General features: G+C 40.6%; 2 protein-coding genes across 2 annotated transcripts in view; one reads left to right on the top strand and one right to left on the bottom strand.

The window, feature by feature from the left end:
• The window catches only part of Sec20 (vesicle transport protein Sec20), a 56162-nt gene extending 37748 nt beyond the window's left edge, over positions 1-18414 (top strand). The window contains exon 6 of the mRNA XM_071687634.1: positions 17506-18414. Within this exon, the coding sequence (XP_071543735.1) occupies positions 17506-17702 (197 nt within the window). The 3' untranslated portion in view covers positions 17703-18414. The remainder of the gene's footprint in view (positions 1-17505) is intronic.
• Positions 17789-27616, bottom strand: part of LOC139762676 (uncharacterized) — a 55205-nt gene continuing 45377 nt past the window's right edge. The window contains exon 6 of the mRNA XM_071687631.1: positions 17789-22631. Coding sequence (XP_071543732.1) covers positions 22601-22631 — 31 coding nt within the window. The 3' untranslated portion in view covers positions 17789-22600. The remainder of the gene's footprint in view (positions 22632-27616) is intronic.

Raw genomic sequence — 27616 nt, forward strand, 5'->3', positions numbered from 1 at the left:
GAAGAGTGTATGTGAGAAATACTTAGAAAAAGAAATGGATTTGTATGTAGCATTTATGGATTTGGAAAAGGCATATGATAGAGATGCTCTGTGGAAGGTGTTAAGAGTATATGGTGTGGGAGGTAAGTTGCTAGAAGCAGTGAAATGTTTTTATCGAGGATGTAAGGCATGTGTACAAGTAGGAAGAGAGGAAAGTGTTTGGTTCTTAGTGAATGTCAGTTTACAGCAGGGGTGCAGGATGTCTCCATGGTTGTTTAATTTGTTTATGGATGGGGTTGTCAGGAAAGTGAATGCAAGATTTTGGAGAGAGGGGCAAGTATGCAGTTTGTTGTGGATGAGAGGGCTTGTGAAGTGAGTCAGTTGTTGTTTGCTGATGATAAAGCACTGGTGGCTGATTCGGGTGAGAAACTGCTGATGCTGGTGACTGAGTTTAGTAAAGTGTGTGAAAGAAGAAAGCTGAGAGTAAATGTGAATAAGAGGAAGATTATTAGGTTCATTACGGTTGAGGGACGAGTCAATTGGAAGGTAAGTTTGAATGGAGAAAAACTGGAGGAAGTGAAGTGTTTTAGATATCTGGGAGTGGATTTAGCAGCGGATGGAGCCATGGAAGCAGAAATTAGTCACAAAGTGGGGGAGGGGCAAAGGCTCTGGGAGCATTAAAGAATGTGTGGAAGGCAAGAACGTTCTCTCAGAGAGCAAAATGGGTATGTTTGAAGGAATAGTGGTTCCAACAATGTTATATGGTTTTGAGGTAGGGTTATGCGGAGGAGGGTGGATGTGCTGGAAGTGAGATGTTTAAGGACAAAATGTGGTGTGAGATGGTTTGATTAAGTGAGTAATGAAAGAGTGAGAGATGTGTAGTAATAAAGATTGTAGTTGAGAGAGCAGAAGAGAGTGTATTGAAATGGTTTGGTCACATAGAGAGATGAGTGAGGAAAGATTGATAAAGAGGATGTATGTGTCGGGAAGAGGGAACGAGGAGAAGTGGGATGGAGTGAAAAAGATTTTGAGCAGTCAGGATCTGAACATACAGGAGGGTGAAAGGCGTGCAAGGAATAGAGTGAACTGGAATGATGTGGTATACTAGGGTCAATGTGCTGTCAATCGATTGAACCAAGGCATGTGAAGCGTCTTCGGTAAACCATGGAAAGTTTTGTGGGGCCTGGATGTGGAAAGGGAGCTGTGTTTTTGGTGCATTGCACATGACAGCTAGAGACTGAGTTTGAATGAATGTGGCCTTTGTTGTCTTTCCCTAGTGCTACCTCACGCATGCGTGGGGGGAAGGGGGGTGCCTTTTCATGTGTGGCAGGGTGGCGACAGGAATGGCTGAGGGCAGCAAGTATAATATGTACATGTGTATACTGTATATGTCTGTGTATGTATAGTAAGTATACGTTGAAATGTCAGTTAGGAGGTAAGTTTGAATGGAGAAAAACCGGAGGAAGTGAAGTGTTTCTGATATCTGGGAGTGGATTTAGCAGCGGATGGAACCATGGAAGCGGAAGTGAATCATAGGGTGGTGGAGGGGGCGAAAGTTCTGGGAGCGTTGCAATATGTGTGGAAGTTGAGAAAGTTATCTTGGCAAGCAAAAATGGATATGTTTGAAGGAACAGTGGTTCCAGTAATGTTATATGGTTGTGAGGCATGGGCTATAGATAGAGTTGTGCGGAGGAGGGTGGATGTGTTGGAAATGAGATGTTTGAGGACAATATGTGGTGTGAGGTGGTTTCATCTAGCAAGTAATGAAAGGTTAAGAGAGATGTGTGGTAATAAAAAGAGTGTGGTTGAGAGGGCAGAAGAGGGTGTTTTGAAATGGTTTGCTCACATGGAGAGAATGAGTGAGGAAAGATTGACAAAGAGGATATATGTGTCAGAGGTGGAGGGAATGAGGAGAAGTGGGAGGCCAAATTGGAGGTGGAAAGATGGAGTGAAAAAGATTCTTAGTGATCGGGGCCTGAACATGCAGGAGGGTGAAAGGCGTGCAAGGAATGCTGTCAGTGGATTGAACCAGGGCACGTGAAGCATCTGGGGTAAACCATGGAAAGTTTTGTGGAGCCTGGATGTGGAAAGGGAGCTGTGGTTTCGGTGCATTATACATGACAGCTAGAGACTGAGTGTGAATGAATGTGGCCTTTCTTGTCTTTTCCTAGCGCTACCTCGTGCACATGCGGGGGAGGGGGTTGTCATTTCATGTGTGGTGGGGTAGCGACGGGAATGAATAAGGGCAGAGGGTATGAATTATGTACATCTGTATGTATGTTGGAAAGGATCACAATTTTACGCATGTATGTATATGTATGTATATGTATATGTCTGTGTGTGTATATATATGTATACGTTGAGATGTATAGGTATGTATATGTGCATGGATTTGTATGTATATACACTTGTATGTGGGTGGGTTGGGCCATTTTTTCATGTGTTTCCTTGTGCTACCTCTCTTACGGAGGAGACAACGACAAAGTATAATAAATGAATAAATAAACGTTGAAATGTATAGGCATGTATATGTGCGTGTATGTATATACATGTATATGTGGGTGGGTTGGGCCATTCTTTTGTCTGTTTCCCTGCGCTACCTTGCTAATGCGGGAGACAGCGACAAAGTATGATAAAAGAAAAATAGATATTATCCTCATGAGTTTATAGAGACAAGATTGTCACATTTTTAATTTGATTGGTTTTGAAGTAAGCCAATATATTGTACAAGATATGATTTAGATAATTTCAATCGTAAATTTAAGGATTTTGTTATTTTAATTTTCTCAAACCCATTATATTGATTATCTTTTTAAAGATATGATGAAATATTTTTTACATTTAGAGTTTTAGATATTTTGTTGGAGAAATATCAGCTGCTAATGACCTTTGTTTTTATGCAGCATATTATTCTAAATAGTCAGTTGGTCTCCATTTTCCTCATTCCTTTCACTTCTGACATGGATGACCTCAGTCATCTTTTCCTCACTTATCCTCTATATATGTTCATTCCATTTGAGGACATCCTCTCCAGCTTTCTCATATGTGAATCTCTTGGTGCTACATCTCTTTTTTATGCTATCATTTCTTCTCTGATAGACCTTCCTCACACCACTTTCCTTAAACATTTCTTAGCCAACACATTCACCCTCTTCTTTAAGATTTTTGTCTGAGACCCATGCCTCTCATCCATACGCCCTAACAGAACTACCATACTATCAAACCTTGCCTTTATTTTGCTCTCTTTCCACATATTTCTGTATGCTCTAGACCTTTACCCTTTATCCACCCTATGGCTCAATACTGCTCCCATGGATCCATTCACTGCCATAATCACTCCCACATATCCAAAGCACTTCACTTCCTTCAAGTTCTCTTCATTCAAACTCACAGGCCAGATAATTTTTCTCTCTTCACTCCTAAACCTAACTTTCTCCTTTAACTCAGACACCAACTTTTGCTGTTCCTTAACTCAAATCTGCCTTCTCTGCTATATCAACAAACAACTGACTAACCCCTCAGGCACCCACACCCCCAACAAACTGTATAACTTCCTTTCTCCAAGGCCCTTCATTCGCTTCCCTCATCCATAAACAAATTAAACAGCCTTCATGACATCACACACACCTGCTGTAGACCCATGTTAATCTGGACCATTTGCCCTTTTCTCTGCCTACACATACACTTTACTCCCTTGATAAATCCTCCTCCCTGCTTCAAATTGCTTTCTTCCCACACCACTTATTTCAAGCATCTTCCACAGAGCATATCTATCAACGAAATCACATGCTTTATCCAGATCCATAAATGCCACATAGAAATCCAGCAGTGTCTCTAAGCTTTTCTCACACAAGTTCTTCATAGCAAACATCTGATCCTCACATCCTCAATCGCCTCTGAAACCACATTGTTCCTCCCCAATCTGATGCTCTTTACATGCCACCACCACCTCAAATTGCCACTCTTCCACACAACTCACTGGCTGTAATCAACAACTTATACCTTTGTAATCTGAACAGTAACCTCTTTTCTCCTTGCCTTTACATGGTGACTTTATATGTACATTCCACTACCTTCATACAGTGGCTTTATACTTGCATTCTGCCATTCCTCAGGCACCTCACCATTATCCCTTCTACATTTGGAAATCCTAGCAAACTGATGAACAACACCGTCACCCCTATACCATCCACTCCAGCCATATTCATATTGTACAAAGCTTTCTCCACATCATCTCTTATCTCCAAAACCTACCATGACTCTATCCCTGACCCAGACACCCTACACGTTAAAATATCGGATAGTCTTTAGTGTAGGAGGCATAATGGCAATATCTAACAAAATTTCACCAAAAAGCTTGGACAGAGATATCACATATCTAAAGAGTCTTCATGAATGTGAAGTTGGATTTTGAAGACCCCATTTAAGAATACTTTTATCAAGTATTGAAAACTTTCACTGGAATAGATAGAACAATGATGATGAAAATGTTCACTATATACATAAGAAGCAAAATTGAATTAATTTGTGCTTTAACGTAAAAGTTAACACTTGCATGTGGATTACACAACAATGGTTAATCCAAATCACATACGCTGGCATAAATCTAGCGCAGCTTTCATAAAATTTCTAAAGATTTATCTGTCAGTTGATAGTGCATACCTTTTTGCATCTCTTGGATTGTGTTACGGTTTGAAGTGCAGGCTAATCTTTCCCGCTTTCTGTTTATTTATTTTATTTATTTATTATACTGTCGCTGACTCCCGAGTTAGCGAGATAGCACAAATAAACACACGAAAGAATGGCCCACCCACCCACATACACATGTATATACATACACGTCCACACGCACATATACATACCTATACATCTCAACATATACATATATATACACACACAGACTTAAACACATATACACATGTACGTAATTCATACTGTCTGCCCTTATTCATTCCCATTGCCACCCTGCCACACATGAAATACCCCCCCCCCCCCATGTGCGCGAGGTAGCGCTAGGAAAAGACAACAAAGGCCACATTTGTTCACACTAATTCTCTAGCTGTCATGGTTTACCCCAGACGCTTCACATGCCCTGATTCAATCCATTGGCAGCATGTCGACCCCGGTATACCACATTGTTCCAATTCATTCTATTCCTTGCATGCCTCTCACCCTCTTGCATGTTCAGGCCCCGATTACTCAAAATCTTTTTCACTCCATTTTTCCACCTCCAATTTGGTCTCCCACTTCTCCTCGTTCCCTCCACCTCTGACACATATATCCTCTTTGTCAATCTTTCCTCACTCATTCTCTCCATGTGACCAAACCATTTCAAAACACTCTCTTCAGCTCTCTCAACCACACTCTTTTCATTACCACACATCTCCCTTACCCTTTCATTACTTATTCGATCAAACCACCTCACACCACATATTGTCCTCAGACATCTCATTTCCAGCACATCCACCCTCCTCCGCACAAGTCTATCTATAGCCCACGCCTCGCAACCATATATCATTGTTGGAACCACTATTCCTTCAAACATACCCATTTTTGCTTTCCAAGATAACGTTCTTGACTTCCACACATTCTTCAACGCGCCCAGAACTTTTGCCCCCTCCCCCACCCTATGATTCACTTCCGCTTCCATGGTTCCATCCACTGCCAAATCCACTCCCAGATATCTAAAACATTTCACTTCCTCCAGTTTTTCTCCATTCAAACTTATCTCCCAGTTGAGATGTCCCTCAACCCAAATAACCTTGCTCATTCAAATTTACTCTCAGCTTTCTTTTTTCACACACTTTACCAAACTCAGTCACAAGCTTCTGCAGTTTCTCACCCGAATCAGCCACCAGCGCTGTATCATCAGCGAACAACAACTGACTCACTTCCCAAGCTCTCTCATCCACAACAGACTTCTTACTTGCCCCTCTTTCCAAAACTCTTACATTCAACACCCTAACAACCCCATCCATAAACAAATTAAACAACCCCTGCTGCAAACCAACATTCACTGAGAACCAATCACTTTCCTCTCTTCCTACACGTACACATGCCTTACATCCTCGATAAAAACTTTTCACTGCTTCTAACAACTTACCTCCCACACCATAAATTCTTAATACCTTCCACAGAGCATCTCTATCAACTCTATCGTATGTCTTCTCCAGATCCATAAATGCTACATACAAATCCATTTGCTTTTCTAAGTATTTCTCACATACATTCTTCAAAGCAAACATCTGATCCACACATCCTCTACCACATCTGAAACCACTCTGCTCTTCCCCAATCTGATGCTCTGTACATGCCTTCACCCTCTCAATCAGTACCCTCCCATATAATTTCCCAGGAACACTCAACAAACTGAAACCTCTGTAATTTGAGCACTCATTTTTATCCCCTTTGCCTTTGTACAATGGTACTGTGCAAGCATTCTGCCAATCCTCAGGCACCTTACCAACCAGTCAACAATACAGTCACCCCCTTTTTTAATGAATTCCACTGCAATACCTTCCAAACCTGCTGCCTTGCCACTTTCTATATGGCTATATAACATGACTCTGGTTCAGCAAGCCCTGTAGCAATGAATGTATCGTAGCAATCAACAATTTCACTTTGTAATGGCAATGTTGGTGTAACATTACAGTTTGTTGTGTAGCAAACATTTATTAGGGATTTTAAGTAGAAAAACAAACTTAACATCATCACGGATTGATAATTGTCAAACATTTAGGCATAGTGATAGTACGCTTCTCGATGAACTTACCTTGAACAGAGGCCCCTTGCTTACCGTGGCTTTGAGTATACATGTATAGAGTAATGTGTATACCAATTTACCAACCATGACACCAGATTTTGATTATCCATGGCTTCACCAAAATTTTGCCATGCATTGGATGAGTTTCATTTGGCCGTGGGCTCCTTGTGGCCCAGTATGGCAAACCACCATTTCTAGGAAGAGGCAGGAGGGTTGTAACCACACATGTTGCAGAGGTGAGTGTCGAGGTAGCCATTTGTTTGCCATTTGTTTGGGAACTATTATTGGTAAGTTTGGTGATATGAGAGTAATACAGGGTAGAAGAGACCTGTGGTGCAGTGCCTTAATAAAATAATGAGGGGTAGATATGTAACATGAACAAATAAAGTGGAGGAATACTGGAGGGAGAGAAATGATGGAAGAATGGGTGGAATGGTGTATGCAAGGGAGGCATGTAAGGACAGGAATAAGTGGAGACTCATTTCCCATGGCTTCCCCTTGATGGGGGTTCTTGGAGGGAACAGGCATCTGAAATATAGATAGATGTGTAAGCATGTAAGTGCAGCTGAAGCATGAGCATGGAATGGGTCCCTGAGGTCAAGAATTCAGGCTTTGGAAATGAGCTGTTTGAGAGGAGCATGAGCTATGACTGGATGGCATGAAGAAAGAAACAGAGGGTGTATGAAAGATTTTATATGGTAGGGAATGCAAACAGAATGAAATGTGGATTGGTAGAGTAGATAAAATGTAATACTTTGAGGTGGCTTGAACATGTGGAAATACTGCAAGATGGGAAGTGTATGAAGAGTGTATGGTAGCACATTTAAAGGGTTTGGTGTGAGAGGATGACCACCTGTGACATGGGGAAGTAGAGTGGGAGAGAAGTTGGGGAAGAATGCATGGAATAGTGTATACAAAGGAGGCATGTAAGGACAGGGATAAGTGGAGACTTTTGCCATGCCGCCGGCTTGTCGGGAGTTCCAGAAGAGAACGAGTGTCAGAGATACAGATAGATAAGTAGATAGCTGGAAGATTGCCTTGTTTGAGAATGGAAGTACAGTATGATTGGTAGTATGATGCAGTCATATCATTACCTCATAGGTTTGTACATCATTTCTTTGTACTTTTATGGAAAAGCATTTTGTATTTGGAGTATAATGTGCTTAATTTTAACTCTGAAGTATTTGTTACAGGATTTAAGGTATTTCATGGGTCATTCCCCTAACCCTTTTCCATAGGCCAACCACCTGGGTCTTTTAGGGACATAACCCCAATAGTTAGCGAGGGACTTATGTAATGGCGATGTAGTCTTAAGATTTTCTGTTTGGCATATATAATGTATTAAAACAGTCATTGAAAAACAATTGTCAAAAAACCAGTGGAAGACCAAAAACAGCATGACAAAATATCATAAGAATTTACACACTAGTAGCGGTACACAACTCAACAAACTCGCCTTAATGGTGATGTTTAATATTGATTATATGTGGGGTATATAATGTCGTAAAGCATTCATTTATGAACAGTTACATAAAAGAATGAAGTGTCACAAATTGATATTAATCCTTAACATTTGCATGCTGTTGATAGCAAGCACTTCACTAAACTTGCTTAGTAATGGCAATGTCATTTGAAGATTTACTATCTGATATGTATTACACAATAGAGTAACCAATCCTTTACAAACAAATGCATGAAAAAAAGGGGTAAAACAGGATACACTAGTGTTAATATGCATGTTGTGTTATTGGTATAGCAGGTAATTTTAAATAACCTTTCAAATACAGATGCTTCCCATTATACATCTGAGTTCCATTTTCACCAAATGGTCGTATCTTGAAATGGATGTAAGTCAGACGTATGTCAGCATGGCATGTAGAATTCGTATGCCTGTACAGCTTTCTCTTATCCTATTCAATTTGTATCATGATTATTATTATTATTTATATTTATATTTGTTTATTAGTCGCTGTCTCCTACGTTAGCGAGGTAGTGCCAGGAAACAGATGAAAGAATGGCCCCAACCCACCCACATATACATGTATATACATAAATGCCCGCACACGCACATATACGTACCTATACACTTCAACGTATACATACATATACATATATACACATGTTTAATATTGATTATATGTGGGGTATATAATGTCGTAAAGCATTCATTTATGAACAGTTACATAAAAGAATGAAGTGTCACAAATTGATAATTAATCCTTAACATTTGCATGCTGTTGATAGCAAGCACTTCACTAAACTTGCTTAGTAATGGCAATGTCATTTGAAGATTTACTATCTGATATGTATTACACAATAGAGTAACCAATCCTTTACAAACAAATGCATGAAAAAAAAAGGGGTAAAACAGGATACACTAGTGTTAATATGCATGTTGTGTTATTGGTATAGCAGGTAATTTTAAATAACCTTTCAAATACAGATGCTTCCCATTATTCGTACTTGCTGCCTTCATCCATTCCTGTCACCACCCCGCCACACATGAAATGACACCCCCTCCCCCCACATGTGCATGAGGTAGTGCTAGGAAAAAACAAAGGCCACATTCGTTCACACTCAGTCACTCGCTATCATGTGTAATACACCGAAACCACAGCTCCCTTTCCACATCCAGGCATCACAAAACTTTCCAGACACTTCACATGCTCTGGTTTGGTCCATTGACAGCACATCGACCATGGTATACCATATCATTCCAATTCTTTCTTTTCCTTGCATGCCTTTCACCCTCCTGTATGTTCAGGCCCTAATCGCTCAAAATCTTTTTCACTCCATCCTTCCACCTCCAATTTGGTCTCCCACTTCTCCTCGTTCCCTCCACCTCTGCCATATATATCCTCTTTGTCAAACTTTCCGCACTCATTCTCTCCATGTGACCAAACCATTTCAATACACCCTCTTCTGCTCTCTCAACCACACTCTTTTTATTATCATACATCTCTCTTACCCCTTTCATTACTTAATCAAACCACCTCACACCACATATTATCCTCAAACATTTCATTTCCAACACATCCACCCTCCTCCGCACAACCCTATTTATACCCCATGCAGTGCAGCCATATAACATTGTTGGAACCACTATTCCTTCAAACTTACCCATTTTTGCATCGAGATAACATTCTTGCCTTCCACACATTCTTCAACATTTCCAGAACCTTCGCCCCCTCCCCCACCCTGTGACTCACTTCTGCTTGCATGGTTCCATCCGCTGCCAGATCCACTCCCAGATATCTAAAACACTTCACTTCCTCCAGTTTTTCTCCATTCAAACTTACCTCCCAATTAACTTGTCCCTCATCCCTACTGAACCTAATGACTTTGCTCTTATTCACATTTACTCTCAGCTTTCTTCTTTCACACTTTACCAAAGTCACTCACCAACTTCTGCAGTTTCTCAGTCAAATCAGCCACCAGTCCTGTATCATCAGTGAACAACAACTGACTTTTCCCAAGCCCTCTCATCCACAACAAACTGCATACTTGCCCCTCTCTCCAAAACTCTTGCATTCACCTCCCTAACAACCCCATCCATAAACAAATTAAACAACCATGGAGACATCACACACCTCTGCTGCAAACTGACATTAATTGGGAACTAATCACTTTCCTTTCTTCCTACTCCTACACATGCCTTACATCCTCGATAAAAACTTTTCACTGCTTCTAACAACTTATCTCCCTCACCATATACTCTTAAAATCTTCCACAAAGCATCTCTATCAACTCTATCATATGCCTTCTCCTGATCCATAAATGCTACATACAAATCCATCTGTTTTTCTCAATATTTCTCACTTACATTCTTCAAAGCAAACACCTGATCCACACATCCTTTACCACTTCTGAAACCACACTGCTTTTTCCCAATCTGATGTTCTGTACATGCCCTTACCCTCTCAATCAATACCCTCCCATATACTTTCCCAAGAATACTCAACAAACTTATACCTCTGTTATTTGAACACTGTACTATGGCACTATGCATACATTCTGCCAATCCTCAGGCATTTCACCATGAACCATACATACATTGAATATCCCTCCCTCCTAACCAGTCAACAACACAGTAACCCACTTTTTTGATAAATTCCACTGCAATACCATCCAAATCCACCGCCTTGCTGGCTTTCATCTTCCTCAAAGCTTTCACTACCTCTTCTCTGTCTACCAAACCATATTCTCCCTGACCCTCTCACTTCGCATACCACCTCGACCAAAACACCCTATATCTGCCACTCTATCATAAAACACATTCAATAAACCTTCAAAATACTCACTCCATCTCTTTCTCGCTTCACCACTATTTGTTATTACCTCCTCATTTGCCCCTTCACCGATGTTCCCATTTGTTCTCTTGTCTCAAACACTTTATTTACCTCCTTCCAAAACATCTATTTATTTTCCCTAAAATTTAATGATACTCACTCACTCACCCCAGCTCTCATTTGTCCTTTTTTTCACCTCTTACACCTTTCTCTTGATCTGGTTCTTTCTTTTGTACATCTCCCAGTCATTTGCACTACTTCCCTGCAAAAATCATCCAAACACCCCTCTCTTCTCTTCATCCCACCACTCGCTACCCTTTCTAATTTGCCCACAATCATCTTTTGTGCAAACCATCACTACTTCCCTAAATACATCCCATTCCTCTCCCACTCCTCTTACGTCATTCGCTCTCACCCTTTTCCATTCTCCACTCAATCTCTCCTCATACTTCCTCACACAAGTCTCCTTTCCAAGCTTGCTCACTTTCACCACTCTTCACCTCAACATTCTCTCTTCTTTTCTGAAAACCTCTACAAATCTTCACCTTCACCTGCACAAGATAATGATCAGACATCCCTCCAGTTGCCCCTCTCAGCACATTAACATCCAAAAGTCTCTCTTTCATGCACCTATCAATTAACACATAATCCAATTATGCTCTCTAGCCATCTCTCCTACTTACATACATATTTTTTTTTTATTATACTTTGTCGCTGTCTCCCGCGTTTGCGAGGTAGCGCAAGGAAACAGACGAAAGAAATGGCCCAACCCCCCCCATACACATGTATATACATACGTCCACACACGCAAATATACATACCTACACAGCTTTCCATGGCTTACCCCAGACGCTTCACATGCCTTGATTCAATCCACTGACAGCACGTCAACCCCGGTATACCACATCGCTCCAATTCACTCTATTCCTTGCCCTCCTTTCACCCTCCTGCATGTTCAGGCCCCGATCACACAAAATCTTTTTCACTCCATCTTTCCACCTCCAATTTGGTCTCCCTCTTCTCCTTGTTCCCTCCACCTCCGACACATATATCCTCTTGGTCAATCTTTCCTCACTCATCCTCTCCATGTGCCCAAACCACTTCAAAACACCCTCTTCTGCTCTCTCAACCACGCTCTTTTTATTTCCACACATCTCTCTTACCCTTACGTTACTCACTCGATCAAACCACCTCACACCACACATTGTCCTCAAACATCTCATTTCCAGCACATCCATCCTCCTGCGCATAACTCTATCCATAGCCCACGCCTCGCAACCATACAACATTGTTGGAACCACTATTCCTTCAAACATACCCATTTTTGCTTTCCGAGATAATGTTCTCGACTTCCACACATTCTTCAAGGCCCCCAGAATTTTCGCCCCCTCCCCCACCCTATGATCCACTTCCGCTTCCATGGTTCCATCCGCTGCCAGATCCACTCCCAGATATCTAAAACACTTCACTTCCTCCAGTTTTTCTCCATTCAAACTCACCTCCCAATTGACTTGACCCTCAACCCTACTGTACCTAATAACCTTGCTCTTATTCACATTTACTCTTAACTTTCTTCTTCCACACACTTTACCAAACTCAGTCACCAGCTTCTGCAGTTTCTCACATGAATCAGCCACCAGCGCTGTATCATCAGCGAACATAAGTATATGCATATGTATATGTATATGTATATGTATATGTATATGTATATGTATGTATGTATGTAACATAAGTATACTTATGTAAGTAGGAGAGATGGCCAGAGAGCGTTATTGGATTACGTGTTAATTGACAGGCGTGCGAAAGAGAGACTTCTGGATGTTAATGTGCTGAGAGGTGCAACTGGAGGGATGTCTGATCATTATCTTGTGGAGGCTAAGGTGAAGATTTGTATGGGTTTTCAGAAAAGAAGAGTGAATGTTGGGGTGAAGAGGGTGGTGAGAGTAAGTGAGCTTGAGAAGGAGACCTGTGTGAGGAAGTACCAGGAGAGACTGAGTACAGAATGGAAAAAGGTGAGAACAATGGAAGTAAGGGGAGTGGGAGAGGAATGGGATGTATTTAGGGAATCAGTGATGGATTGCGCAAAAGATGCTTGTGGCATGAGAAGAGTGGGAGGTGGGTTGATTAGAAAGGGTAGTGAGTGGTGGGATGAAGAAGTAAGAGTATTAGTGAAAGAGAAGAGAGAGGCATTTGGACGATTTTTGCAGGGAAAAAATGCAATTGAGTGGGAGATGTATAAAAGAAAGAGACAGGAGATCAAGAGAAAGGTGCAAGAGGTGAAAAAAAGGGCAAATGAGAGTTGGGGTGAGAGAGTATCATTAAATTTTAGGGAGAATAAAAAGATGTTCTGGAAGGAGGTAAATAAAGTGCGTAAGACAAGGGAGCAAATGGGAACTTCAGTGAAGGGCGCAAATGGGGAGGTGATAACAAGTAATGGTGATGTGAGAAGGAGATGGAGTGAGTATTTTGAAGGTTTGTTGAATGTGTTTGATGATAGAGTGGCAGATATAGGGTGTTTTGGTCGAGGTGGTGTGCAAAGTGAGAGGGTTAGGGAAAATGATTTGGTAAACAGAGAAGAGGTAGTGAAAGCTTTGCGGAAGATGAAAGCCGGCAAGGCAGCAGGTTTGGATGGTATTGCAGTGGAATTTATTAAAAAAGGGGGTGACTGTATTGTTGACTGGTTGGTAAGGTTATTTAATGTATGTATGACTCATGGTGAGGTGCCTGAGGATTGGCGGAATGCGTGCATAGTGCCATTGTACAAAGGCAAAGGGGATAAGAGTGAGTGCTCAAATTACAGAGGTATAAGTTTGTTGAGTATTCCTGGTAAATTATATGGGAGGGTATTGATTGAGAGGGTGACGGCATGTACAGAGCATCAGATTGGGGAAGAGCAGTGTGGTTTCAGAAGTGGTAGAGGATGTGTGGATCAGGTGTTTGCTTTGAAGAATGTATGTGAGAAATACTTAGAAAAGCAAATGGATTTGTATGTAGCATTTATGGATCTGGAGAAGGCATATGATAGAGTTGATAGAGATGCTCTGTGGAAGGTATTAAGAATATATGGTGTGGGAGGAAAGTTGTTAAAAGCAGTGAAAAGTTTTTATCTAGGATGTAAGGCATGTGTACGTGTAGGAAGAGAGGAAAGTGATTGGTTCTCAGTGAATGTAGGTTTGCGGCAGGGGTGTGTGATGTCTCCATGGTTGTTTAATTTGTTTATGGATGGGGTTGTTAGGGAGGTAAATGCAAGAGTTTTGGAAAGAGGGGCAATCATCAGTCCTTTTTCAGCACTTTTCCATTTACAACACTGAGCACCCCATGTACACCAGTTATACCCTCAACTGCCACATTACTCGCCTTTGCATTCAAATCAGCCATCACTATAACCCGATCTTGTGTGTCAAAGCTGCTAACACATTCTCCCCAGCTGCTCCCAAAGCACTTGCCTTTCATGATCTTTCTTTTCATGATCAGGTGCATAGGCACCCATAATCACTCATCTCTCTCCATCCACTTTCAGTTTTCCCTGTATTAATCTAGTTTACTTTTTTACACTGTCACATACTCCCACAACTCCTGCTTCAGGAGTAGTGCTACTCATTCCTTTGCTCTTGTTCTCTTTTCAACCCCCGACTTTCCTCCCAAGACATTCCCAAACCACTCTTCCCCTTTACCCTTGAGCTTCATTTCACTCAGAGCCAAAACATCCAGGTTCCTTTCCTCAAACATTATTGTTAATATTATTATTATTATTATTATTATTATTATTATTATTATTATTATTATTATCATTATTATTATTTATTCATTTATATTTTATTATACTGTGTTGCTGTCTTCTCCGTTAGCAAGGTAGCGCAAGGAAACAGATGAAAGAATGGCCCAACCCACTCACATACACATGTATATACATACATTTCAATGTATACATACACAGACAAATACATATATACACATGTACATATTCATACTTGCTGCCCTCAGCCATTCCCATCGCCACCCCGCCACACATGAAATGGCGCTCCCCTCCCCCACACGTGTGCAAGGTAGCGCTAGGAAAAGACAATCAAGGCCACATTCGTTCACACTCATTCTCTAGCTGTCATGTGTAATGCACCAAAACTACAGCTCCCTTCCTGCATCTAGGCCCCACAAAACTTTCCATGGTTTACTCCAGACACTTCACATGCCCTGGTTCAATCCATTGACAGCACATCGACCCCAGTATACCACATCGTTCCAATTCACTCTATTCTTGCACATCTGTCACCATCCTGCATGTTCAGGTCCTGATCACTCAGAATCTTTTTCACTCCAATCTTTCCACCTCCAGTTTGGTCTCCCACTTCTCCTCGTTCCCTCCACCTGACACATATATCCTCTTTGTCAATCTTTCCTCACTGATCGCTGCTTCCTACATCAGCAAGGTAGCACCAGAAAACAGATGAAAAATGGCCCATCCACTCATGTAAACATATATATAAATGCCCATACATGCACATATACATATCAGCATATACATACACAGACATGTACTTGCCTGTCTTCATCTATTCCTGGCGTTACCTTGCCCCACACTATACAGTATCGCTACCCACTGCTTCTGCGAGTTAGCACCAGGAAAACTGACAAAAAAAAAAAAGGCTACATTCATTCACACTGTCTAGCTGTCATGTATAATGCACCAGAACAACAGCTCCCTGTCCAAATCCAGGCCCCACAGACCTTTCCATGGTTTACTTAAGACATTTCACATGCCTTGGTTTGGCCCGCTACCTTATTTTTCATTAATCAGCTGTATTATTTGATTCTGTTTTTTCCTCTTGCTGTTTATTTAAGATTTTGTTCACAGATTGATTCATCCAAACTCTAAAAGTGAATTTTTAGCAGCTCCTTCATCAACACTTGTTGCTTCACTAGTGACATGAATGTTGTGCAGCCTATATCTTGTTTTAAATCAGTTGAACCAACCATGACTTGCTGTAAAGTTCTTAATATAATCCTCTACTGGTCATTCCTTCAAATTCTCAAAAAGACTTTTAGCCTTTGCCTGAATTGTTAGGAAGCTTAATGGTTCACGTTTTTGAATTTGATTTTCCATCCACAGCATCAACAACTTTTCCATTTTTTGGATGGGCCCATGTTGTTGCTTTGTTATTGTCGTAGACTTTATACTTGCCGAACCTTTCACTGCTACATGTATATTTCTTTGTTCTTTTGTGGAGACCATCGAATAGGACATTTGTAAGTCATGTGGAGTTACATTAACATTTTTTTGTTCATCCACATTGGGTGATTACATTGATTTTTAATTCCAAATTGAGTGTTTCTTGGCTTCTTGCCAGATCCCTCAACATGTGATGGGTATTTCCTCTTGCTTGTCATCTTCTTTAGGGTTTAATACATGAAAATTCTTTAGATTCATTTGAATAAGGTGCACTTACTGAATGGTAACTGAGAGAAATGCTGTGATGTACACTGTGACGGATCATTTGACATTCACTATTGTATGCATACAGCAGTTAGCATTGGCATACGTACGACCAAGCATAATTTTTATATTTACGTATATTTTTTCATTCATATTTTTTCCAGTCATATGTATGGATGGTTGTAAGTTGGGAGCATCTGTATTACACAGCTCACATCATGGTTATGAGAGTTAATGTTGTGTATATAATATTTTAGGGGAACCATTATGAAAAAAAGATATGTAAAACGAGACATGAGACCAAAAACAGCATCACGAAATTAATAGTTATGCCAGTATTTTTGCCCAAATGATGGCAGACTGTACTTGCTTCCTTCACCTTAGGTATACTGGGAGGACTGGATGTCTCTCGTATCAGTGTTAATAAGCAGGAGAGAATTCAGAAACCAAAGTAAAGCTGGAGGAATGGTATTTTGGAATAGTCATGAATGTCTAAAAGAATTTGAACTGTGTACTGTCAAGAAAGTTTTATTATTTTGTACATAGTGATACATACAAGGATTGAAAGAAAAAGCTTTGAATTACCTACAGATTGGAAGGAGTAATTAAACCTATAGTAAAATATCAGAAAGCACCAAACAGTAATAGTATTAGAGTGTACAGCAAGAAATATGATGAACCCCTACAGTGTTTCCCCCAGTGAAATTAGACAAACTTAATTATCAGTTATAAAACAAGCAGGATACATGGAAACACTATGAACTAGTTCTGCCTCATAGCATTGGCATTATCTTATAGGTTATCATAGATGTGATATTGGGTTTTGCTATGTTGTTTTAGTAAATTGACCTTCATAAAAAATACGAGGTTTGTATTTAGAGACATGAGAAAGTAAATAGTGTAGTGTGCCTTTTCATGAGAAAGCAGTTTAGGTTGAATGGGGGTTTATAATGAAGTGTATTTGCACTTTTGCCCAAAAGCATAGGATAAAGTGTTGCAGTGTCAATTTTTGGTGCTAAGCAAATTTCCTGTTTTTCCTACAGTGGAAGGATCACAATGTATTGATGCAACACAGGAGGAACTGAAGACCATGGGCTCTGTCATTGGACAGGCAAGGAAAATTTTAAACAAGTATGGGCGAAGAGAAAATACTGACAAATTACTTATATTTCTAGGGTTGGTATTTTTCTTAGCCTCTTGCCTTGTTGTTTTGAGAAACAGATTATCTTTTGATATTTAGATATATACTCTAATAACAGTCTTCATCACTAGTTGAATAGAAGATCCTCTTAAAGAGTTTTATTTTTTTTCATGATAATGAAAGACTTGTTGAGGTATAGTATTTATTACCACTATCTACATGCATTAATATTTTTTGTCATTCAGCACGACAGATTAACTTACAATAAACCTTAATATGAAGTATACTACATGGTTTTAAAAACCAGAGTTAAAATAGATATTTATAAACATTTTAAAAACCAGAGTTAAAATAGATATTTGTAAACATATAAAATTCAAATACTTTATGTGTATTTCTGTTGACCTGTATACATGTATACAGAAACACCACTAGGGAAAGGAAACTCAAGAATCCTATGTGCTTTCTTGTATTACATCATCTTCAGATCTGTAACTAGTCCTCTGAAGATATGGTAATACATGAAAGTGCTATGGATTCCCATGTTTCCTTTTCCTTTTGGTGCTTCTGCATTAATGAAGTTGTGTTTGTTGTGGTTTTCAGCATATACACAAAGAATAAAAAACAATTGTTTTCACTATGCAGCTTTATCTCTTGTTTTGTACAGGTTGCACACAAAATAATGTACCAACATTACAAAATGCAAGTTCAGGTACTGGTATTTGTTAATAGTGAGACCATTTAATATTACAGTATATGCTAACAAACTATCTCCAATGAATGAACTCAAAGAACAGAGAAGTGATGGTTTCATTGTATTATTATTAAGCCCTATGACTCACTGCAAGGCCACATTCCACAAGAAACTGGGATGTGACACACTCTTATGGAGCAGGAAGGTCCACAATGAACGCTTACTGCTTTCCCTTCTTTGTAGAGTACACCCTCAAAGCTGCAGGAACTGCCAAATCAAGGACCCCCTTTCACGAAGGGCCCCTGAGGCTATAACCCTGCAAGATTCAAGTCTGTGCAACACTTAGTTTCAGGGTCAGCATGGGCTCCTTTGAAAAAAGTTGTTCATCTAAGAGAACATGCTCTGTTTCATCAACTGATGATGATACAGCATCACTAATAATGAATTTTCACTTGCAAAGTATGGTAACAACTACCTTCCTACCCTAAGAGCCTCTTTCTACCAAGGGACCCCCAAAGTTCTCAGGAAACCAGCCATATCCACTGGGCAAGACCACAGACCATAAAGTGTATTAACATTGTGTATATGTCTGTATAAGGAGAGTGTAAGGCAACTTAACATTAAATGTTCAGTGTCTTAATTGTACAAGTAACAGTGCAAGGGGTCAGGTGAGGCTTTTTTCCTCTTAGGGCACAGTCATCTAGTCTTGATGCTACCTTGCTTATGCAGATAACAGCAAATATAATCAAAACAACATTTTTACATATTTATAAGCCATTCCCCAAATTAGCGTCAATAGTAAATGAAGAAGAGGCCTCATCCATTTTCTAGCTGTCATGTGTAATACACCAGACCACAGCCCCATCCGTAACCAAAACCCACAAACTTTTCCGTGGTTTCCTCCGCTTCTCTACACACCTTGGTTCAGTCCATTAACAGCACATTGCCCCTAATGTACAAAATCACTCCAGTTTAATCTATTTCATGCATACCTTTCACATTCCTACATGCTCAAGCCCGGAGTACTCAAAATCTTTTACTGCATCCTTCCATATCCAATTTGGTCTCCCCTTCTTGTCCCCCTCCACTTCTGACTTATATATCCTCTTTGTCAACCTCTCCTCACTCATTCTCTACATATGTCCATTCCATTTCAGCTCTCTCAAGCACAATCGGCTTATTACCACATCTCTCTCTTACCCTTTTATTACTTAATCAAACCACCTCACAGCACACTGTCTTCAAACATTCCATTTCCAATAAATCTACCCTTTTCCACGCATTATCTGTAGCCCATGCCTCACATCTATACAACATTGTTCAATTACCTCCTTTCACACACACTCCCACAAAAACTTCTGCAATTTCTCATGCCAATCTGCCACCATTTCTGTGTCATCAGCAAACAACAACCGAGTCACCTCAGGTTCCCTCACTCGCTAAAGAGTGCAAACTCCAACCTTTCTCCAACATCCTTGCATTTACTTTCCCCACTATCCAATCGATAAACAAGTAAAACAGCCATGGTTACATTACACACCCCTGCCACAGACCTTCCCTCACCTAGAACCACTCATCCTCCACTCTACCTAACTGCACACATTACTTTCTCAACAACTCTTCACTGCTCCTAATAGCTTTCTTTCCAACAACCACTGGGTATTGGAAGGGTTAATGATGGCTGCATAGTGAGCAAGTGCTTCAGTGGTTGTCAAAGTGCACTCCTGTGACCAAGTTAGCTGTCTTTTCTTTCTGCCAAACCCACATGTGGACTACTGGTATTCTCTCCATAAACATACAGTCTCATGTCCTACATAACACTTGACAACACTTACACAGCTCATTCTTTCTAACCCTAGATTTTCCTGTGTTGAGCACTATGCACTAGCCCTGCCTTTTGGCAAAATGGGAGAAACAGTAGACAGAAATAACATTTATTTATTCATTATACTTTGTCAGTCTCCCGTGTTAGCAAGGTAGCACAAGGAAACAGGCGAAAGAATGGCCCAACCCACCCACATACACATGTACATATTCATACTTGGTGCCTGTATTCATTCCCATCGCCACCCCACCACACATGAAATAGCATCCCCCCTCAAGGTAGCGCTAGGAATAAACAAAGGGCCACATTCGTTCACACTCAGTCTCTTGCTGTCATGTGGAATGCACCGAGTGTAAACGAATGTGGCCTTTTGTCTTTTCCTAGTGCTACCACGCAGGGGAGAGGGGGAATGCTATTTCATGTGTGGTGGGGTAGTGATGGGAATGAATAAAGGCAGAAGTAACATATACATACATATATACACATGTACATATTCATACTTGCTTGCCTTCATCCACTCCTGGTGCCAACCTGTCCCAGAGGAAACAGCATCGCAACCCCTGCTTCAGCAAGGTAGTGCCAGGAAAAGATATAAAAAGCCACATTCCTTCGTGCTGTCTCTAGCTGTCATGTGTAATGCACCAAAACCACAGCTCCCTATCCACATCCAGGCCTCACATATATATTTATATTATCCCCTGGGAATAGGGGAGAAAGAATACTCTCACCCTCCTGCATGTTCAGGCCCAGATCGCTCAAAATCTTTTTCACTCCATCCTTCCACCTCCAATTTGGTCTCCCATTTCTCCTTGTTACCTCCACCTCTGACACATATATCCCCTTTGTCAATCTTTCCTCACTCATTCTCTCCATATATCCAAACTACTTCAGCACACCCTCTTCTGCTCTCTCAACCCCACACTTTTTCTTTCCACACAATTCTCTTACCCTTTCATTACTTACTCGGTCAAACTACCTCCCACCACATATTGTCCTCAAACATTTCATTTCCAACACATCCACCCTCCTCCTTACAACCCTATCTATGGGAGGTAAATAACGTGCAAGACAAGAGACCAAATGGGAACATCGGTGAAGGGGGTTAAGTGGGGAAGTAATGACAGGTAGTGATGAAGTAAGGAGATGGAGTAAATATTTTAAAGGTTGTTGAATGTGTTTGATGATATAATGGCAGATATATATATATATATATTTTTTTTTTTTTGGTAGGGGTGGTGTGCAAAGTGAGAGGGTCAGGGAGAATGGTTTGGTTGAGAGAAGAGGTAGTGAAAGCTCTGCAAATGAAATCCAGGAAAGTGGCAGGTTCGGATGGTATTGCAGAGGAATTTATTACAAAAGGAGGTGACTGTGATGGCCTGAGCATTTGTGGAATGCATGCATAGTACCACTGTACAAAGGCAAAGGGGATAAAGGTTAGTGTTCACACTACAGAGGCAAAAGTTTGAGTATTCCTGGGAAATTATATGGGAAGGTATTGATTGGGAGGGTGAAGGCATGTACAATGCATCAGATTGGGGAAGAGCAGTGTGGTTTCTGAAGGGGTAGAGGATGTGTGGATCAGGTGTTTGCTTTGAAAAATGTGTTTGAGAAATATTTAGAACAATATGGATTTGTATGCAGCATTTCAGGATCTGGAGAAGGCACATGAGAGGGTTGATAGAGATGCTTTGTGGAAGGTTTTAAGGGTATAATGGTGTGGGAGTTAAGTTGGTAGAAGCAGTGAAAAGTTTTTACCCAGGATGTAAGGCATGTGTATGAGTAGGAAGAGGAGAGTGATTGGTTCCCAGTGAATGTTAGTTTGCGACAGGGCTGTGTGATGTCCCCATGGTTGCTTTATTAGCCTATGGATGGTGTGATTAGTGAGGTATATGCAAGAGTTTTGGAGAGAGGGGAAGTATGCAGTATGTTGGGGATGAGAGGGCCTGGAAAGTGAGTCAGTTGTTGTTCGCCAATGATACAGCTCCAGCAGCTGATTCGTGTGAGAAATTGCAGAAGTTGGAGGCTGGAAGAGGTTTCACTGCACATAAAAAGTCATCTTCAGTGAGGGTGTACCATTGTAAGGGAACAAAAAAGAGTACAGTAGTCTCAGCAAGGACCTTTGAAGGTGTCCATAATATCCTTGCTTTTCTGTGGATTGTAGCCTCAGTGCTGGAGTTGTTTATAATAATAATATACTTCATGGTCCATAATAAACTTTTCTGAGTGCTACATTTTAAAAGTAAACTTGTTAGTAATGTTATGTCTTTGAACAAGTAAAATCTTAACCATAGTAATATGCTTTAAAGTTTTATTCATTACACACAAACTGAATTAGTTTTCAGAAAAAGAAAGAAAAACAGTCACTAAAGAACATAAAAGATATAGAAATCACAAAGACAGATGCAGAAGATTCCCCTTAATGTTACCATAAATCATGCCAGGTACTTGATCACTGTATTGTACTATCATCTCGATGGCTTACTTACGAGATCGAGTTTGGCGCGTCACCCTGCAAAATTGAAGTAATTTTATTTTGGTATAAACTAAAACAAAAAAGAAAACAGTGACAGAACACATATTTATTTCATAATAAGATTACACACTTTTGGGATCTAGGATCTTTATTAATTTCTATCTCATACATTGTAACATAATGTAGATAATTGTCCAGTCTTTAACTGAAGTTCATTGTTTTGCAATTAATAACAACCAAGCTGCTTCCATCCTGATTTTAATAAATCCATTGGTAAGGAGCATTACCCTAAAGTAGGAAAACTTGAATCTTTAAGCAATTAATGGATCAATGTTTACTTTGGCCAGTGTAACAATATTAACGGGAGGAAATTCTGTGAGTTTTATCCTCTGTTTCTTCATCTGTATAGATCAATTTCAGTTCTTTTTAATTATCATATTATGCAATTAATTTTAAGAGGCTTCTTCAGCTTCAATGCTGCACTACAATCAGTTGCTAGGAAGCAATAATCTCATTTGGAGTGAGCAATTCCCTTATATAACAGCACTCCCTTTTTATCCACTGACAATGATACAACCTTGTTAAAAAGTGAATTTTAACTCAAGGTGTAAACACAAGTAGGCAGAAACCACTGACACTCCTGCAAAAATGCATGTGGAGCAAATCTGTGCTTGGTGAACCAAACAGCATACAGATGAGCCCATTATAACATTGCCCGAGTCAGTGTTTTGGTGTAATGCCCTCAATCACTTAAGGAAGAGATGCATTTAACTGCAAAGTTCCACGAGTGGTTTATGGCTGTAATTCACCAATCATGACTAAAATGTGTGGCAAGTAAAAAAGAGTGAGCCTTGTAATACTGGTAAGAAATCAAGAAGCATTACCCTTATATTAAAAAGTATTGCTTAGATTATCCCAGGGGATAGGGGATAAAGAATACTTCCCAAGCATTCCCCGTGTGTCGAAGAAGGCGACTAAAGGGGACGGGAGCAGGGGGGCTAGAAACCCTTCCCTCATTGTATTTTAACTTTCTAAAAGGGGAAACAGAAGGAGTCACATGGGGAGTGCTCATCCTCCTTGACGGCTCAGATTGGGGTGTCTAAATGTGTGTGGATGTAACCAAGATGAGGAAAAAGGAGAGATAGGTAGTATGTCTGAGAAAAAAACCTGGATATTTTGGCTCTGAGTGAAACAAAGCTTAAGGGTAAAGGGGAAGAGTGGTTCCAGAATGTTTTGGAAGTAAAGTCAGGGATTGGTGAGAGGACAAGAGCAAAGGAAGGAGTAGCACTATTCCTGAAACAGGAGTTGTGGGAGTATGTGATAGAGTGTAAGAAAGTAAACTCTAGATTGATATGGGTAAAACTGAAAGTGGATGGAGAGAGATGGTAATTTGGTACCTATGCATCTGGGTATGAGAAGAAAGATCATGAGAGGCAAGTGTTTTAGGAGCAACTGAGTGAAGTTTTGATGCACGAGACCGGGTTATAGTGATGGCTGATTTGAATGCAAAGGTGAGTAATGTGGCAGTTGAGGGAATAATTGGAGTACATGGGGTATTCAGTGTTGTAAATGGAAATGGTGAAGAGCTTGAAGATTTGTGTGCTGAAAAAGGACTGGTGATTGGGATTACTTGGTTTAAAACAAGATATACGTATGTAAGTAGGAGAGATGGCCAGAAAGCGTTATTGGATTATGTGTTAATTGATAGGTGCATGAAAGGGACTTTTGGATGTTAATGTGCTGAGAGGGGCAACTGGAAGGATGTCTGATCATTATCTTATGGAGGTGAAGGTGAAGATATGTAGAGGTTTTCAGAAAAGAAGAGAGAATGTTGGGGTGAAGACTGTGGTGAGAGTAAGTGAGCTTGGGAAGGAGACTTGTGTGAGGAACCATAGAGCCTGAGTGCAGAATGGAAAAAGGTGAAAGCAAAGGATGTAAGGGGAGTGGAGAAGGAATGGGATGTATTTAGGGAAGCAGTGATGGCTTGCGCAAAAGATGCTTGTGGCATGAGAAACTTGGGAGGTGGGCAGATTAGAAAGGGTAGTGAATGGTGGGATGAGGTAGTAAGACTGTTGGTGAAAGAGAAGAGAGAGGCATTTGGAACGATTTTTGCAGGGAAGTAGTACAAATGACTGGGAGATGTATAAAAGAAAGAGGCAGGAGGTCAAGGGAAAGGTGCAAGAGGTGAAAAAGAGGATAAATGAGAGTTGGGGTGAGAGAGTATCATTAAATTTTAGTGAGAATAAAAAGATGTTTTGGAAGGAGGTAAATAAAGTGTGTAAGACAAGAGAACAAATGGGAACATCAGTGAAGGGGGCTAATGGGGAGGTAATAACAAGTAATGGTGATGTGAGATGATGGAGTGAGTATTTTGAGGGTTTGTTGAATATGTTAGATGATAGAGTGGCAGATATAGGGTGTTTTGGTCGAGGTGGTGTGAGAGGGTCAGGAAGAATGGTTTGGTAAACAGAGAAAAGGTAGTGAAATCTTTGCGAAAGATGGCCGGCAAGGTGGCAGGTTTGGATGGTGTTGCTGTGGTATTTATTAGAAAAGGGGGTGACTGTGTTGTTGACTGGCTGGTAAGGATATTCAGTGTATGTATGGCTCATGGTGAAGTATCTGAAGATTGACGGAATGCATGCATAGTGCCACTGTACAAAGGCAAAGGGGATAAAGGTGAGTGTTCAAATTACAGAGGTATAAGTTTGTTGAGTATTCCTGAGAAATTATATGGGAGGGTATTGATTGAGAGGGTGAAGACATGTACAGAGCATCAGAGCGGTGTGGTTTCAGAAGTGGTTGAGGATATGTGGATCAGGTGTTTGCTTTGAAGAATGTAAGTCAGAAATACTTAGAAAAACAAATGGATTTGTATGTAGACAAGGCATATGATGGAGTTGATAGAGATACTCTGTGGAAGGTATTGAGAGGATATGGTGTGGGAGGCAAGTCGCTAGAAGCAGTGAAACGTTTTTATCGAGGATGTAAGGCATGTGTACGAGTACGAAGAGAGGAAAGTGACTGGTTCCCAGTGAATGTCGGTTTGCAAAAGGGTCACATGGTTGTTAGTGGATGGGGTTGTTAGGGAGGTGAATGCAAGAGTTTTGGAGAGAGGGGCAAGTATGTAGTCTGTTGTGGATGAGGCGGCTTGGGAAGCAAGTCAGTTGTTTGCTGACGATACAGTGCTGGTGGCTGATTCGGGTGAGAAACTGCAGAAGCTGGTGATTGAGTTTGGTAAAGTGTGTGAAAGAAGAAAGCTGAGAGTAAATGTGAATAAGAGCAAGGTTATTAGGTACAGCAGGGTTGAGAAACAAGTCAATTAGAAGGAAAGTTTGAATGGAGAAAAACTGAAGGAAGTGAAGTGTTTTAGATATCTGGGAGTGGATTTAACAGCAGATGGAACCATGGAAGTGAGTCACAGGCTGGGGGAGGGCAAAGGTTCTGGGAGCATTGAAGAATGTGTGGAAGGCGAGAACATTATCTCGGAAAGTAAAAATGGGTATGTTTGAAGGAATAGTGGTTCCAACAAAGTTATATGGTTGCAAGGCATGGGCTATAGGGTTGTGCAGAGGAGGGTGGTTGTGTCGGAAATTAGATGTGTGTGGACAATATGTGGTGTGAGGTGGTTTGATCGAGTAAGTAATGAAAGGGTAAGAGAAATGTATGGTAATAAAAAGTGTGGTTGAGAGAGCAAAGGGTGTTTTGAAATGGTTTGGTCACATGAAGATAATGAGTCATGAAAGATTGACAAAGAGGACATGTGTGTCAGAGGTGGAGGGAACGAGAAGTGGGAGACCAAATTGGAGGTGGAAGGATGGAGTGAAAAAGATTTTGAGCGATCGGGGCCTGAACATGCAGGAGGGTGAAAGGCGTGCAATCGGGGCCTGAACATGCAGGAGGGTGAAAGGCAAGCAAGGAATAGAGTGAACTGGAACGATGTGGTATACCAGGGTCGACGTGCTGTCTATGGATTGAACCAGGGCATGTGAAGTGTCTGGGGTAAACCATGGAAAGTTTTGTGGGGCCTAGATATGGAAAGGGAGCTGTGGTTTCAGTGCTTTACACATGACAGCTAGAGACTGAGTGTGAACGAATGTGGCCTTTGTTGTCTTTTCCTAGCGCTAACTTGCGCACATGTGGAGGGAGGGGGTTGTTATTTCATGTGTGGCGAGATGGTGACAGGAATGGCTGAGGGCAGCAAGTATGAATATGTACGTTCCAGTAACAGAACAACTTTTGATTATATCTTTGTGCAGTGTGGGGAGAGTTGTACATTTATGAGGCCTCATCTGAACTTTCTGTGCCACCAAGAAGCCTTAAGATATCCTTTGTAAACAGCCATTATCTATGGCTTCAATAGTTAATTTATTTCAACCATCCACCACCCTAACATTAATTGAATATTTCTTCCTTTCTAACAAACTTTTTGCTAAGCTTTTAATTATGGCCTCTGGTTACTCTGGTACTACATTTCAAGAACTGTTCCCTATCATCCAGATGATTCAGAAACTTGAAGGCCGATATCACTTCCCACCTTTCTCTCTTGCCCTTCATGGTGGAAAGCTTTGTATCCCTCAGCCACCTCAATGTAGCTAAATTCTCTTTATTCAGGTACCATCTTAGTTGCTCTTCTCTGTACTGTTTCAATCAGATCTTTATGTGGTGATCAGACTTGTGAGGCATTATCCAGTTTTAGTCTGATATATGTAATGAACAATTTTAAGAGCAGGTCCTTGTCTATATATTTGAATGCAATTCTTTTATTTGCCAGCTGACAGTTTGCCTCTCAAAATTCTCCTGTGTAGCTCTGGCTATAAATTAGGCAAAATATCAACACCAAGATATCTTTTACATGCATATGCCTGTATTTTATTTACCCATGTGTAATAATCACATTGAGGCCTTCTTTTGCTTTGCCTCTTCACCGCCTCACATTTACTTGGACTGAATCCCATAATCCATTTTCATTTAAACAACTTTGGAGTTTGTACAGGCCCCTCTGTAGGCTGGTGCAGTCATCA

This window comes from Panulirus ornatus, chromosome 44 (assembly GCF_036320965.1).
Source record: "Panulirus ornatus isolate Po-2019 chromosome 44, ASM3632096v1, whole genome shotgun sequence".
In the NCBI taxonomy this organism is placed as follows: Eukaryota; Metazoa; Arthropoda; class Malacostraca; order Decapoda; family Palinuridae; genus Panulirus; species Panulirus ornatus.